This window comes from Meriones unguiculatus, chromosome 3 (assembly GCF_030254825.1).
Source record: "Meriones unguiculatus strain TT.TT164.6M chromosome 3, Bangor_MerUng_6.1, whole genome shotgun sequence".
Classification (NCBI taxonomy): Eukaryota; Metazoa; Chordata; class Mammalia; order Rodentia; family Muridae; genus Meriones; species Meriones unguiculatus.
This window is the reverse complement of record NC_083351.1, coordinates 116,005,657-116,022,975: the sequence shown is the minus strand read 5'-3', so window position 1 is coordinate 116,022,975 and position 17,319 is coordinate 116,005,657. Positions and strand designations below refer to the sequence as shown.

The following is a 17,319-nucleotide window of genomic DNA, read 5'->3' as shown; positions in this document are numbered from 1 at the left end:
ATTATCTGCCTCAGCTACATAGAGAGTTCAAAGGAATCATAGGCTCTGTGAAACTCTCTCAAAACCACACTAAAACAAAATGAATAAAGTAAATAAATAGGAGACTATGTGACCTTTTAACATTTTTCCTCTCAGATGAAGTTGTTCATTTTTCTAAGAGGCTAAAAACCTGTAATGAGGCAATATCAAGAACACTGAAACAATTCCCTCTAAGTTTTAGTGAAATTTGACAAGTACTCTCAACATTGCATTAAACTGGTAAAATTAAATTTAAGAGTTCAAGACTGAATTTAGAGGATAAAGAGGCATCTTAATGATTACGAACACTGATCCTCCAGAGGACCTGGGTTTGGTTCCCAGAATCAACCCAGGTGCTATTAATTTTCCTTAGCTCCTTTTCCAGAGGTTCCATACACCTCTCCTCTGGACTTCAAATTGTCACACATGCATGCAGTGGGTTAACATACATGCACATTAAGTAAAAACAGTTTTTAAAGTACTGAATTTACTTTTAGCTTCCATAAAATTTCTACTGACTATAACAACACCCGAGGTCATATATGCTTTATGACAAAATTCCAAAGCATGACTAGGTTTACTGTCTGTGACATGACTGCTGAGGATGAGGTAGAAGGACTGAAATCTAGGTGTCAACCTGGGCTTTCTACGAAGAACATGCCTTAAAAAATAATCTCAGGAAGAAAAAGAAACCCTCCCCTACCAGTGGACTTGGGGAGGGGAGTGTGTGGAGAAGGGGGAGGAAAGAAGGGATTGTGAGGGGAGGAAGGAGAGAACTAGAGGGGGGATACAAAGTAAATAAAGTATAATTTTAAAAAAATTAGAATACCAGAAAGAAAATTTAAAATGTATGTATATATCTTCTTATTCTTTTATATAATATTGTGCTTATATGTATACACACATGATACAGACATACAGCACATGTGAATAGACAATTTAAATCACTGTGTAATGTGTATATAGTATATTACTAGTATACTGTACTTAATATTTTTTGATTAATGAATAAATGAACTTAAAATCTAAAAAAATAATAATAAACTCAACATTTTTAAAGTGAAGGCAACTTACACATACCTTGTAAGCACCTTACCAGCAAAGGACAGTCTTGGCTAAATGGTGATTGACCATCCTTGGCTGCCTGAAACCCTGCCTGAAAACATAGACAAAGAAGAAAACAAATACAAACTCAAAACAATTACAATAAAGTATGCAGTACTTCAAAATCTTCCTAATTTAGTAGATTACGAATTTCTTTTAAGTGCTTTAAGAAGACACGTAGAAAAATAAGCGCTGAACTCGGTAATAGTGAGACCATTCCTTTTCCTTTATTGTTGTCCTTTTCTCTGTCTGCAGTACAATCATTTTTAATATACTCATTATTACTGACCATCATGTTTAATATGACTGTTTGTTCATTTAACACTTGGCTATGATTTTAAAAAGTAAATTAGAAGGCACTTAACATTTCATTTGAAGTGGTATATGCAATTGCGCATTACTTATATAATAGTTCCAAACACATTCACAAACATGACAGCCATAATGGAATAGTTAGAGCCCCAAAGTGTTTCTATAACAATCCCATTTGAGTAAAACTCCAAGAAGCTTACCGTCATTTTATAATCATGGTTTTGTTCTATCAATAAGATAATTTTCTGTAACTTCAAGAAATAAAGAAAGATATAATTTCAGAGATGGCTGAATTTAAAAGTCTCTTTCCTGACAGATACGCTGTTGACCGGCACACTGATATGGACCGGGTTTTCAGTATTCACTCAGAAAATGGCTCTATATTTACCCTGAAGCCTCTGGACCGGGAGTCATCCCCTTGGCATAACATCACCATTACAGCCACAGAGATAAGTAAGTTGTAGGTATATCCATCCGAGCATGTTTCACCAAATTACTAAACAATATACAGACTTTTAAGAAATTCTCATAATAATGGCAATATCTAAGAAAGGAAATGAAATAGGGGACATTAGTATTTTTGTCAGATGTTATTTAAAGATTAATGATTCATTTTAGATATGCTTTACATTCAGTAATGGAATTGAATTGCACCTAACCTCATAAAAGTCATACATGAACTAATGGACATTGTCTATTTACTTCCTTATTCTCCATTATATTTTTTTCTCTTTTACCATGCTCTGTTTTCCTAGAAGAAGTAATATATTTGTCAGCCATCCAAATGAGCTAGAGAATACAGGGAACTGATCAGTCTCTAAGTTAGTGCTCGGCATTACAGCTTCTTTTATGCATGTCACTGAAACCTTACGTGAAGTTCTTCTTACAGATAACCCAAAACAAAGCAGCCAAATTCCTGTCTTCATCAGAATTCTTGATATAAATGATCACGCTCCGGAATTTGCGATGTACTATGAAACATTTGTTTGTGAAAATGCAAAATCTGGGCAGGTAAGTACATTTATTATAAACTTCACAGACATGTAATTTGGGAAAGCCAAAACCACTGCTTTGCTTGCATGCCATTTGTTGTACTATTATTATATTTCTTTTATGTACACTCACCAAACCACTCACAGTGATCTTTAAAATACGACTTTCTAAAATTCTTTTTTCATGACTATAGGAAAAAAGTGCATGTATAGCATTCTAAAAGCTCTCGCATAGAGTTATAATTAACTGATTTGGGGTCATATTTATAAACGTCTTAATATATTTTAGATAAATATTGATATATATATATTAAATATTAGTCTTAACAGACAGTTGCAATTCTTTTCTTGTTCATTTTTTGCTACATTAAGTTGCTCGTAAGAGCAAGACTTGATCTTAATTTTTTTCTGTGTTTTAAATTTTTTCATACTCTTGAAATAAAAACATTTCTCTATAAGACAGTTAAAATATGGTGAACACTAATACTTAATACTCCTATGTGTTAATTATTTTTGTCTTATGAGTTGCACTGTTTCAGTAAAACAATTTTCTACTGAGGAAACAAGATTCTAATTGAGTATAAATAAACAGGTTGAGAAAACAGGGGTTTAGAAAAAGCATGATATTAATTGAATTAAATAATTTTTCTTAGTGTAGGATATTAGAGTCATCAGAAAGTAGAAAAAGATGTTCTTGAGAGCTGTATAATTTTCATTATTGAGTAAATGTCTAAGTGTTAGCTTTCATGAAATCAATAGATCCATAAAAGTGATTTTCTGAGAATTATATATAAGTTCAAATTCTTAATTAAATTAAAAACATTAGATGCATCAGGCAAGAGTAGAGGTCTGATCTCTGATATTAGAAATAAATTGGGACTTTGTACAAAAAGGGGGAACTGTAGAGAGCTGCGGAATGTTATGCCTTAAAGATGGAGCTGGTTTCCGCCTTCCACCTTCCCGATGGTGAGTGCTCTCTGTCACGAACAACTCCACATTTGGCTAAGGCCGAGGATCTGGCTTGCTTCCATGTATGTGGACCTATCTGCATTGCCCCCGTGGCACGCCTGGGTTGGCTACCCAGAGGCTATTTAAGCTGTGGGCTGGCTTTCCCCGGGGTCCGAGGATTGTTCAATGTTCCTGAATAAACTGCATTGAAAAAAAAAAAAAAATAATAATAATAATAATAATAAAACATTAACATAGAATAACACCAATGAAACATACCTACTTAAAAAAAAACCTCTTGGATTAAAAAGCATTGTGTCTATTTTGCAGGATTAAATTAATGAATATGTTTTGATTTCAGCTGATTCAAACAATAAGTGTCATGGACAAAGATGACCCTCCTCGAGGACATAAATTCTTCTTTGAGCCAGTGCCAGATTTTCCTCTTAACCCAAACTTCACCATTGTAGACAATAAAGGTAAAGGCATTTATAAAACTACACAGCATACATTGTTAAGGTGAAGAACTGAAATTTAATATGAAGGAAGGTATGGCAGCCTTTGTGACATCCCAGCACCTTGTAAGTGATCTCATGAACATCAAGTTCAAGGCTATTGTCCACTTAAGGTGATTGAGACTAGCCTGGGATACATGAGAACACATCTTTAAAAACAAAACAAATATATCTGGGCCCAGGGGCTTGTCTGAGACTGATTCTCCAACCAAGGACCATGCATGGATATAACCTAGAACTCCTGCTCAGATGTAGCCCATGGCAGCCAAGTATCCAAGTGGGTTTCCTAGTAAGGGTAACAGGGACTGTCTCTGGCATGGACTCTGTGGCTGGCTCTTTGACCTCTCCACCCCCATGGGAGAAGCAGCCCAGCTAGGCCACAGAGGAGAACATTGGTGAGACCTGATAGGAGAGGAGGACCTCTCATATCAGTGGGAGAGGGGCAGTTAGGAGATGAGGGAGGGAAGGTGGGATTGGGAGGGAATAAGGAAGAGGGATACAGCTGGGATACAAAGGAAATAAACTGTAATTAATATAAAAAATAAAAATTTAATTAAAAAAACAAAAACCAGAGAAAAGAAAAAGAAAAAAAAAAACAGAAAGTAAGGTAAAGAGATGAGGAGGAGACCATGGAAGAAAGAAAAGAGTGAGGAAAATGGGTGAATATTTTTCCTAATGATTGTTTTTCTTCTTCTTCAGATAATACAGCAGGAATCATAACACGGAAGGATGGGTACAGCCGCACCAAAATGAACACGTACCTACTGCCGGTTTTGATCTTTGACAATGATTATCCTATTCAAAGCAGCACTGGCACACTCACGATCCGTGTGTGCGCATGTGATAACCAGGGGAACATGCAGTCCTGCACGGCAGAGGCCCTGACACTTGCTGCTGGCCTGAGCACAGGAGCACTCATAGCAATCCTCCTTTGTGTGGCCATCCTGCTGAGTAAGCTCTGCATCTCCCAGTGCTCCTCTTCCCACTGTCTTCATTTCTGTCCTCAGGCATTGCATGTGAAATTGTACATAGTCAACATTTTACTGAAATTGTTGCCAATGTGACAAATCACACCTCCCCAGTTTTGTTTGTGGGGGAAAGAAGATGTTTAAAGGTTTAAAATAAAGATATACAAACACAAGTATTACACCCAACATGGAGCTGCCATGGACTACACATGGCCATAGTTCGAAGGACTTTTAACTTAATGATTAATTTAAACTTGTCAAATCTGTTCAACAAAGTAATAGCTAAATAACATACCACATACAAACCCTTCTTTTTATGTTTGCATGACTGTACTTGAATAGAGGCCACACATGAACATGCAATCATGTGTGGAAGCCTAATGTTCGTATCAGTTTCATTTATGCATTGCTTTCCATGCTTTTTATTGTACCCGAACTTGAGTTCAGAGATTTGTGAGACTAGCTAGTCAGTAGTGCTCTGTGATCCTCCACTCTCAGATTCTTGCAGTTGGAATAACGGGATGTTATCATTATATGTGGCCTCATTTATGTCTACTGGGGATCTGAGCTAATGGCCACGTTCATGTGAAGCAAGCTAATTACCCATTGAGCTGTGTCCTCCAACTTCTGAATAGTGTTTCTAAGATGTATTTATTCGCATTCTAACATGGATTTTTCTACCTTAAAGTCTTTATTCTAATCTCAAAACCAAGAGTACTCCAACATTAAAAATGGTTTTATTACCAATATAAAATATACAGGAATATATAAGACACTAAAGTAACCAACTTAAAACACTTTTCTCAATGAACTATTTTAACACACACACAATACAAACTAAGAAAGAAACAGATAAAAAAAAGACCCCAGCTTTTAAAATGTCATTGTGAAATGATGATCACAGATGCCCCTCTTAATATTTTCCAAATTAAAGCGTGTTTCTGTTAGCACACGTTTTATCTAAGCACACACTAACACAGCAATGATTTAATTCAATTAAAGAGTTGGTTTCAGCGCAAGCCACTCCAAAAATTATTTCTATAAAATACCAAAATACTGACACTTAGAAGAGGAAAGCAGGCCAAGTGTATGTTATAATATTCATGTATGCTGGCTTCTTTTCAGCATAAATCCTTTCAGGCATTCTAAATAAAATCCCTTTGGCCAGATATAAATGTACAACAGCACTAGCGGTTTGAGAAAAGTGAGTGAAAAACATTTGTTTTTGTTAGTATCATCCAGCTATTGAGAGAGAAACAGACAGACAAACACAGACAGATAGACAGACACAGAGAAACACACACACACACACACACACACACATACACACACACACACACACAGAGAGAGAGAGAGAGAGAGAGAGGTTTCATGTGTAAGGCATCATTACTGTCCAGTTGAGGGCTCCCTTAAGCTTGACTACAAAAATAAAATCTTGGGCAGGGATTTTTGTAGATTTTGATATAGAGACCCTTCTGTCATTATGATGAATTCTATGGATTTAATTATCATAACATCTTAATTCAGAAGAATATTTTGAGTGTAGCTAGGGCCAAAGCATTTTAGCATTAAGATGCTCTAGGATTAATAACAGGTTCTATGAAAAACAAACAAGTAATAAAAATCAGTAGGAAAAAGGCACATAATATTAAAATAGTGTTTGAGCAAATTAAAGTTTATAAAGTTTTTAAAATATCTGTCAAATGATAATGCTATCCAAAAATGTCTGTGATTTCTTTTGTTTCACTATTCATATACACTGCTCCTCTAGTTAGGAATATAACATTAATAATGAAATTAAATAGTAAATTATAACTATTAGTTAATAAAAATATTGATCCATTTTTCTATCTAATAGCCTGAATTTGTTTTTTGCTGATTATATTATTATTATTTACAATTTATTTATTTTTTATCCCACTTGTAGACCCCTCTATCATCTCCTCCCCATCCCACCCTTCCTTCCTTTTCCTCCTTTATCCTTCTCCCTAGTCCAGTGATAGGTGTAGTTCTCATTCCGTACTGTCTGACCCTAGTCTATCAGGTCCCATCAGAACTGCCTGGATCCTCTTCCTCTGTGAGTTGACTAAGTCCCCAACCCAGGGAGAAGTGATCAAGGGGCAGGCAACAAAGTTTATATCAGAGACTGTCTCTTCTCCTCTTACTAGGAACTGACATGGGACTGAGCTGTCTATAGACTACATATGAGAGGAGGGGTCTAGGTCCTCTCTATGTATAGTCTTTGATTGATACATCAGTCTCTGCAGTTCCCCCCCCCCCGGGACCTACATTTTTTTTTGGCTTTGTTTACCTAATAGAACAAAAAGAAAAATATATATGAATTTCTCAAATATCCACTTATGTGAAGTATAACAATTCATATGTTTAGGGAAGTTTTAAGATAGGGTTACTTATCTATTATTTATTTACAGCATATAAAAAGCAAAAAGCCATTCATTTAATTTAAAAATGCAAATAAGTCCATTTTAATGCATAACTCATGGTGAATGATATAACTATTTAATTCTTAATTTTATTCTCCTTTAAATTATAGTTTTATATATTTTAAAATAGTAGTGTATTTATTTTAATACATGCTAGATGAATCTGAATAAAGGTTCATCTATTTTTTGAGGAATTTACTTGAAATTTGCAATGAACCTAGAGATGTAGGACACGGGCAGAATGCTTTCTTACCATGCTCAAAGTCCAAAACTGCAAAGAAAATAGTACAATATAATAAAATTAAATCAGAGTTCATGGGAGATCTTTCCATCTTCTCATATCTTCTTCTAATTCTTTCTTCAGAGATTTGAAATTTTTTCATACAAGTCTTTGACTTCCTTGGTTAGGGTTATTCCGAGGTACCTTATGTCATTTGTGGCTATTGTGAAGGGTGTTGTTTCCCTAATTTCTTTCTCAGCCCTTTTGTCTTTTGTATACAGGAGGGCTACTGATTTTTTGAGTTAATTTTGTATCCGGCCACTTTGCTGAAGGTGTTTATCAGCTGTAGGAGTTCCCTGGTAGAGTTTTTGGGGTCACTCACGTATACTATCATATCATCTGCAAATAGTAATAATTTGACTTCTTCCTTTCCAATTTGTATCCCCTTGATCTCCTTCAACTGTCTTATTGCTCTAGCAAGGACTTCCAACACTATGTTGAAGAGATATGGAGAGAGTGGGCAGCCTTGTCTTGTCCCTGATTTCAGTGGGATTGCTTTAAGTTTCTCTTTGTTCAGTTTGATGTTGGCTATAGGCTTGCTGTATATCGCCTTTACTATGTTTAGATATGTGCCTTGTATCCCTGATCTCTCCCAATACTTTGAACATGAATGGATGTTGGATTTTGTCAAAGGCTTTTTCAGCATCTACGGAGATTATCATGTGGTTTTTTTCTTTCAATTTGTTAATATGGTGGATCACATTGATGGATTTCCGTATATTGAACCACCCCTGCATACCTGGGATGAAGCCTACTTGGTCATAGTGGATAATATCTTTGATGTGTTCTTGGATTCGGTTTGCAAGTATTTTATTAAGTATTTTTGCATCAATATTCATAAGGGGGATTGGCCTGAAATTCTCTTTCTTTGTTGAGTCTTTGTGAGGTTTAGGTACCAAGGTGACTGTGGCTTCATAGAATGAGTTTGGTAATGTTCCTTCTGTTTCTATTTTGTGGAATAGTTTGAAGAGAATTGGTGTTAGCTCTTCTTTGAAGGTCTGGTAGAATTCTGCGCTGAAGCCATCTGGTCCTGGGCTTTTTTTGGATGGGAGACTTTTGATGACCACTTCTATTTCTTTGGGGGATATAGGTCTATTTAGTTGATTTACCTGGTCCTGGTTCAGCTTTGGTAAGTCAAATCGATCAAGAAAATTGTTCATTTCATTTAGATTTTCAAATTTTGTGGCATATAGACTTTTGAAGTAAGTCTTAATAATTGTTTGGATTTCCTCAGTGTCTGTAGTTATATCCCCCTTTTCATTTCTGATTTTGTGGATTTGGGTGGTGTCTCTCTGCCTTTTAGTTAGCTTGGCTAAGGGTTTGTCGATATTGTTGATTTTCTCAAAGAACCAGCTCTTGGTTTCATTGATTCTTTGAATTGTTTTATTTGTTTCCAATTGATTGATTTCAGCCCTGAGTTTGATTATTTCCAGCCGTCTACTCCTTCTTGGTGTGTCTGCTTCTTCTTTTTCTAGGGTTTTTAAGTGAGCCATTAGGGTGCTTGAATGAGCTGTCTCGAATTTCTCTGTGGAAAATTTGGAGCTAAATTTTATTATTTTCAAAGAAATATACCTTTTGTCTCCCCTTTCTTCTCTCCTTCTCAGACAAGGTCTCAGTATGCAGCCCAAGCTGGATTCAGGGTCTTACTGCTTGAGGGTCTAAAATGCTGGATATACAAACATGCGTAATCAAGACTGGCTCAGAAATAATTTTGTCAAAACAGTGGATTTCCTAAAATTAATGAAATGCAGTTTACCTTCTTCTGTCTTGTTTAAATAAATTTGTGAGGAAATTTGTGAGGAAATTAATTTCCTGATTTGAGTTTTTTTTTTTTTTTTTTTTTTTTGGTTCTGGGCCATAAATTTAATCTCAGCATTTGAAAAGCAGAGGCATGCAAGTTCAAAGCCAGCCAAAAGAACAAACCACAAATACTTTATAAAATCTACAATGACTCAATTATTATCAAGTTTGTTTTTAACAATTAATGACATGCCCATTTCTAAATCTGACATGGTAAAATACAAGCATGACTAAAACCCAAAACTGTCAATCAACAAACAAAACCATGGACTTTCATTATGGAAACAAAGACATATTCTTAATATTTTCGTGCCACAATTAATGAGGTAATCATACTGTATATATGTGTATGAAACATTTCAAATGATTAATCATATTAAAACACAACTATTTAATATAAAAACTTAAAGAGTTTAAATATATAGGCTTTGGGCAGTAACATGCCTTTATTCAGTAACTGTCACTTGCTCAGATGCTCAGATTCATCTTTTTAGCTCTGATTACATAAAATAATAGTCTGTCTGAAAAGTTTCAGGCCAATCTCCTTATGAACATTGATGCAAAACTACTCAACAAAATACTCCCAAACCAAATCCAAGAATACATCAAAGATATCATCCACTATGACCAAGTAAGTTTCATCCCAGGTATGAAGGTGTGGTTCAATAAAAAGAAATCACATGATAATGTCCTTAGATGCTGAAAAAGCATTTGATAAAACATTCCTTTATTTTTAAAGCCGTGGAAAGATCAGGGATACAAGACATATACCTAAACATAGTAAATGCAACATACAGGAAGCCTATAGTCAACATCAAACTAAACAGAGAGAAATTTAAATCAATCCCACAGAAATCAGGGACAAGGAAAGGCTGCTAACTCTCTCCATAACTCAACATAGTATTTGAAGTCCTAGCTAGAGCAATAAGACAACTTAAGGAGATCAAGGGGATTCAGTTTGAAAGGAAGAAGTCAAAGTATTACTAGTTGCAGATGATATGATAGTGACATGTGTCACCCCCAAAATTCTACTACAGAACTTGTACATCTGATGAACACCTTTAGCAAAGTGGTTGGATACAAAATTAACTTAAAAGAAATCGGTAGCCTTCCTGTATACAAAAGTCAAATGGGCTGAGAAAGAAATTAGGGAAACAACACCCTTCACAATAGCCATAAAGGACATAAAGTACCTTGGTGTGACTCAAACCAAGCAAGTCAAAGACTTGTATGAAAAAAACTTCAAGTCTCTGAAGAAAAAAATAGAAGAAGATATTGGAAGATGATTATTTTTCTTACTTTAAAATGTTTTACACTACAGTTTATCATATCCTGATTTTATTTTCATTTTTCATTGTATAAATAAGAGCATTGATTGATATCTCATATAAATTATTAATTTAGATATCATATTGGGAATATATGAGCACATCTTTAACCTCAATTGCTCTTATGGCAAAAGTGAGGAGGGACACAGGTAGAGGCTTGAGGGACAGCCAGTTTAACCAATTATTGAGTTCCTAGATCACTGAGGTAACCTGACTCACAAAACAGAGTAAAGAGGCACCAAGGAAGACCAGCCAACATTAAGCTGCAGAGTCCACACACGTACCCAAACACACACACACACACACACAGAACACATGCAGAAATAAATGCATACACATTATGCTTCATTTGTATGAATATAAGGAAAAGATGGTTGTCAAATGTTTGCATTAAACTTCTTCTATAATGAGAACACTACAATTTTAGTACACGGGGAAGTGCTTAATTACATCTATAGAAGAGAACACTACAATATAAAATCATAATTTTTGTCCCAAATTTTGAATGTAACTTTGTAAATAATGAACAGCCTCAATAAGAAGTAGCTTTAGCTGACCTATGAGGGAGTACAAGCTAAGCTTGATTTGAAGTTTGAATATTATATTCAAGTTTTAGAATCACATTTCTGGGTTTCCAGAAAGCATTCAAAATCACACCAGTGAAGAAATTCAGTTAAATCTTTGCTCAATATTTAATAAGTGAGTATAGTCACTCATATTATATGTGTTTGACAAATATATGTATATTTATATGCATCTAAATGAAAGATAATTTACATAATTAACCCTGTAGGTTTAGTATTCACTTTGTCTGATGATAACAAATGTATCATTAATAATTTTCTTAAATTTAAGATGAATGTGTATTTGGTGAGAATAAGATTCTAGTTATTTTTAGTTGACCAAGTGCTGTAATCATAAATATTTTTTCAAAGGCAGTTGTCCCTAGGTTTTGAAATGTAAACTAATACTTTACTATATTCTATTCTTCTTTTTTATTTTAATTTTTCCTTATTTATTCCAAATGATGTAATGTGTCCATTTATTAATCCAATAGGATAGTTAGCACGTGTCTCCAGAAGAAAACCCAAGCTTCCCATGTGCTAGAATTGTGCATATTAAGTGTAACATGGAATCTCACTATCCCTTCCTCTCTATCAATAGCTCTAATTGTGCTGTTTGCTGCATTGAAGAGGCAACGGAAAAAGGAGCCTTTGATCATTTCAAAGGATGATGTCCGGGACAATATTGTGACCTATAATGATGAAGGTGGAGGAGAGGAGGACACGCAGGCTTTTGACATCGGAACATTAAGGAACCCGGAAGCAAGAGAAGACAGTAAACTTAGAAGAGACGTCATGCCTGAAACTATTTTTCAGATAAGGAGGACTGTACCCCTGTGGGAAAATATTGATGTACAAGATTTTATCCACCGGAGATTAAAAGAAAATGACTCCGATCCAAGTGCACCTCCTTACGACTCCCTGGCCACATATGCCTATGAAGGGAATGATTCCGTAGCCAATTCTCTCAGCTCGTTAGAATCTCTAACCGCTGATTGTATCCAGGATTATGATTACCTTAGCGACTGGGGACCTCGGTTCAAAAAACTTGCAGATATGTATGGGGGCAAAGACAGTGACCGGGACTAAGTCCCGTATGACTTGTCCAACATTAATGAAAATACTGTCTTTGGTACCAGATTGAGTGGCCTGTATTATCCTTTTTTCGGAGAACATTTTAAAAAGTCAACTCCAAACAATGCATAAGTGTTGTCTTAGTAAGGGTTTGCTTAATCAGTAAGTTTCCGTGAATGAATATGAATGACATAGATTTTAAAACAGTAATAACAACCTGTTCACCCTCTTTGCCTAATAAGCTTGGAAAAATATATCACATCAATAATCAATAAAAATTCTTGAGAGGCTTTTTTGTGCCTTGTCTTAGAATAGGAAATTTATAAATGTTTTCTTAACTGATTGTCTGTCACATATACTATGAAATTAAACATTGTGGAACTGCTTTGTAAATTAATATGAAAGAAAATATACCTAATGAAATAGGAGTGACTATTACTGCCATATTTATTTAGTTGAAAGAAGTCTTTGTGTTAATTCACTCATATTTTTATATGTGTATATTTATATTTTTGTATTTTTATGAAATAAAGTAATATTTATAAAAGTAAATTTCATGTTACCTAATTCCTTGGAGCAGCTGATCTCACAACAGAAGTGTTTTAGCTCTCTGAGTGTAAAACACAATTTACTCAGGGAAAAGCAGCTGAAAATTCACTGTATAAGTCACCGATGTAACTCTAGAGGTTAGCTCTGCTATGAATTGTCTTTTTTCTGTTTCAATATCTAAGTGTGGATAAATGTTTATTGAAATACTAATGTGTAGATTACTATTAATGTGATAGAATATGGGATCAATTTGGAATATAAATTATTATATATATGGATGTAGACAATAAACTAAGTTTTTGCAAGATTTATCAAACAATGCATTGTATTTGAATAGATGGAATTTAAGTCATAGATGCTGCAAACATAGGAAAAAGGCCCAGATTAATCATTTTATAAATAGTTGTTTGAAATGAGAAATAGTAATCATGAATGTGTCTGTGCATGTGTTTGTGTTTGTGTGTGTCTGTGCACTCATGCACATGTGCTCAATCACACATTTGGTTAGAAAATTCATTGAATATATTCTCAGTTCCTGATAACATATTAAGAATATGTACTGATCTCTACAGTTTCACACTGGACAAAAAAAAAAAAAAATCACGACTGAGAAGGTGACATGAACACAAAGTCAGAATACTATGTGAGAAGCTATTTTAAATTGGTGCCTGCAAGGAATAGGAAAATCCATTTTCTCCAATGGTGGTCTATGGTCATATCAACCACACTCCAGAGCAGACCTCATGTTCATGATAGAAGGACAGCTAAAGCAACTCCATGTATTTTATACGTTTTTATGTTCTGTTTTGTTTTGATGCTTGCTCTTTTTCTTATTATTTTGAAGTTTTGTCTGTTTTGAATTTTTGTTTTAGCTTTTTTAAGATAATGACAAAGAACATGGAGTTGGGTGAATAGCAGAGTAGAAAGGTCTGGGAGAGTTTGCAGGAGGAGAAAATATGATCAAAATATTTTGAACTAATAAAATTAAATTAAAGTGTATATGGGCAAGCATCAATATTGGCATTTAGTAATATCTTTTTTATTTTTTTAAGGAGGAAGAGTTTATTTGGGATCACTGTTGAAAAAGAAGCAGAAGGGAAGTCATAATGGTGGGAATAAGAAGACTAAAGTTAATAGATTTTGAGAAAATGTTTGAAGAAAAAATTAAGGACTAGTGGAAGAATGTTTTGTTACATTTTATTAACTCTGTATCCTGCTCCCTCATTCCCTCCCAAACCCTCCCTCATCTACTCCCTGCCCCTTTCCAAGTCCACTGATTTAGACTTTACCCCTAACCCATTACTGTCATCAAAACATGATTCTATTAATTTGTTTTCTTTATGTTTGTTCAAATATCACAAGTTGATTCTTGACAGTAGTGGAAGTTCTGAGGGCCTCCAGAAACCCACAGAGTTGGAGTTCTGTCAATGCTCTGGACATTCTTTCATTTCCTTAAGTGGTTTTATTTATAAAATCTGAGATCTCTGTGTTTCTCAGAAATTTCATTCATGCTCCACTGAGTGAACTAGTTACTTTTCTTGACGTGCTGTTTTCCAAGTTCTCTGTGAAGGCAATTGCCCTTTTCCTTCATTTCTTATGTCTAAAGTCACTTTCTTAGTGGGGACTTTGATAGATAAACTTTGGACAATTCCAAGTTCACCCACTTATTGCTCTTTTTCCATATTCAAAATTAATGTTTTCTATAACATTCAAGATACTGTATAACATGTTTCTATTTTATTTTGCCTTATAAGATGCTTAACCAATCTCAGCAAAAAAAATATTTAATTTTTTAAATTAAAATATAAGAAGAACCTGATTTTTTACTTTTGTCTTGTTGAAAGGCATCAGGGATTTGTAAAAATATTGAATAAATTCTCAATATTTAGATGAGATCATCAAGTATATTTGGCAGATATTATCTATTTATAAAAATATTATAAATAAAACAACTTTGAACCTCAAAGAGAGAAATATTACAATTTATGACAATTAACACACTGCTGATTCTTTAAATTTCACCTAAACTATTAAAGACAGGGAATGTTTGATGAATTTTTAGAGATAAAATTAAAATGTTGCTTAAAATGTTCTACACAAATTCACTAACAATTACAAATACATCTCTATCACTTCATAAAACAACAAATATTAATGTATCAATAACCTCATCAATGCCATAACAACTTAATGTGATTTTTCATTTTGGGTTAAGGATTCTAAATTTCACATAAATTCAGCATAAGAAAGAAGAGAAATAGCCTTCTTTTGCAACTATAACTGCTTCGACAATGATCTCATCTTTATATAGCTCACTATTATTTTATACATACAGACTAGAGAAGGTGCTCCAAGAAAGGAAAAGAAACTATAGATTTAAATAATAACAATCAGTTGCCAGCGTATGTGGAGTGCAGATATAAGTTCTTTAAACCGAAGAACCACAAGAATCAAAGTTTTTGGATTTTATTGAAAAATTATTAATAAAATTAAGCACATTTTTTGTATTTCTGTTCTACCCAAGAGAGTTTTATACATTTTTGCTACATTACTCTGATAGTTTCTTTCTTTCTTTTTTGAAATGAACCACTTTACTTTAATTTCAATATAGGATTCTTCAATTAGCAATTCTTTCCACTGTAGACTATAGAAAATTCCATAACTTTTGTATCTTGACAGCTTTAACAAATTCTTTTTTAAGCTAATACATAGACATACCAATAATTTATAGGAACAGGAAATGTATGACACATTTGATACGAGTGCACAACTGATTTCTTTCTCATTTTTTTTGAAAAAAAAATTTTGATAGTTTCTTTTAGAGATTTTTTATGTCAAAATAAATAAATATATAATATTGAAAAAACATTTTAAACACATATAAAATATTTTCATAAGTAATAATGTGTTTTTCTGATATTTAACTTTAATATAAGAAAATTATTTATGCTAATGTTTAAGGTTTCATATATATATAAATATTGTTTTACAGATTAGACTTATTATTCTTTTTCATTTACTTAAATATCATCTGTAGAGTTTCAGATAATAATACATATTCTTTTGGGATCCTATCTTTCTGTCTGTTGACCTAAGTGTAGTTGTTTCAGTTGTGCTATTTCCAGGGCAATTACAAGCCAATGCCTACTCACTAAAGAGAGAGAACCAACCACAGATTAAAGAAAAGGTTGAAACCAGTCTAACTAAGTGAATCAGTGAGTGTATTGGGGTCACTTCTGATGCTGTGGGTGAAGTTCTAGAGGACTTCAGAGCTTGTTGGATGAAATAGTCAAGTAATTAACAAAAATTTTATTTAAAAATATTAAATGCAAAATTTGGTTTTTAAAAGATTTAGCATTTCAGAATGTTTGTTTATCAAATAATGAATTTTCAGTCTATACAAAATAATTCACACTAGATATGTCACAAATGATCCTATTGATTATTTTCATCTAATAGCATAATTATAAACAATTTCAACCACAGCATAAAGAAAGTCTTTGACACTAAATTGTGTGCTCAGGTACTATTGGGTGCTCTTGCAGATTCTAAAGATAATAGCATGAAAACATCAGTTGCTAAGATGAAGGTCTGTCTGTCTGTCTTTTCCTCTGTCTTTTTCTCTCTCCTTCTCTCTCTTAAAATACTGTCTGATAGACCCAACCCTTACAAATCCCAAGAATGAGCTCAACTAGTAAATAAACAGTCAGGTCATAGAAATCTCTATCATCAACAATAAATTCAATAAACTATTCTCTTCATGTTTTCTGCCTTACTTTAGTAGGTTTAAATTATTTACGTTTGTAATGTCTATTACACAACTTTGGCTATAATTGCTTAAACATTGTTGATTAGTTCTCAGTAAGTAGTAAGGGGAAAGGATCAAGATGAAAATTGCAAGTGGTTCAAATATGTTACAATGATAATGGAGATTAGGTTTAAAAGAATATTACAATCAATTCACAGAACCTAGTATTATTAGGAATGGAAACAGAGAAGCTTACAGGACAGTATGAACTAACCAAATGTATCAGATAAGGGCTCAGCTTTGAGCCAGTGATTACAGGCTGTTCTTTCTACACCTAAACAATTGAGGAACATTCACAATTTTTTTTTTCATTTAATCTTACTCAAACCCAGATGACAATAAGAGACTAAATATGAGTAAGAGTGGCTTCTTACCAAATGCATCCACTTACTAGACCCCACATCATGCTGCAGACAAAGAAATACCTATTAGCATTGCAGCTGCTTTTGGGTAGCTCAGAGGCATAAGAGTGTAAAAGCAGCAATTATATTTAGAGCTACCACACAGTTCAGGTCAATAACGAAGCCAGAGTGAGAAATGAATGCCAAGTGTATGTACAGGGATGGGACACTCTAATCATCCAATCTGAGTGGAGAGTGAACAACTCTGAATGAAT

The 17,319-nt window shown here is 33.9% G+C and overlaps 1 protein-coding gene across 2 annotated transcripts in view; it reads left to right on the top strand.

Moving 5' to 3' along the window:
• The window catches only part of Cdh9 (cadherin 9), a 230,450-nt gene extending 217,196 nt beyond the window's left edge, over positions 1-13,254 (top strand). Inside the window, exons 11-15 of one of the 2 annotated variants that reach the window (XM_060380433.1) lie at positions 1,751-1,887; positions 2,324-2,445; positions 3,736-3,853; positions 4,589-4,840; positions 11,874-13,254. In XM_060380433.1, the coding sequence (XP_060236416.1) occupies positions 1,751-1,887; positions 2,324-2,445; positions 3,736-3,853; positions 4,589-4,840; positions 11,874-12,361 (1,117 nt within the window). In that variant the 3' untranslated portion in view covers positions 12,362-13,254. The remainder of the gene's footprint in view (positions 1-1,750; positions 1,888-2,323; positions 2,446-3,735; positions 3,854-4,588; positions 4,841-11,873) is intronic. The other variant, XM_060380434.1, reaches the window with a different exon arrangement.
• The last annotated feature ends 4,065 nt before the right edge of the window (positions 13,255-17,319 follow it).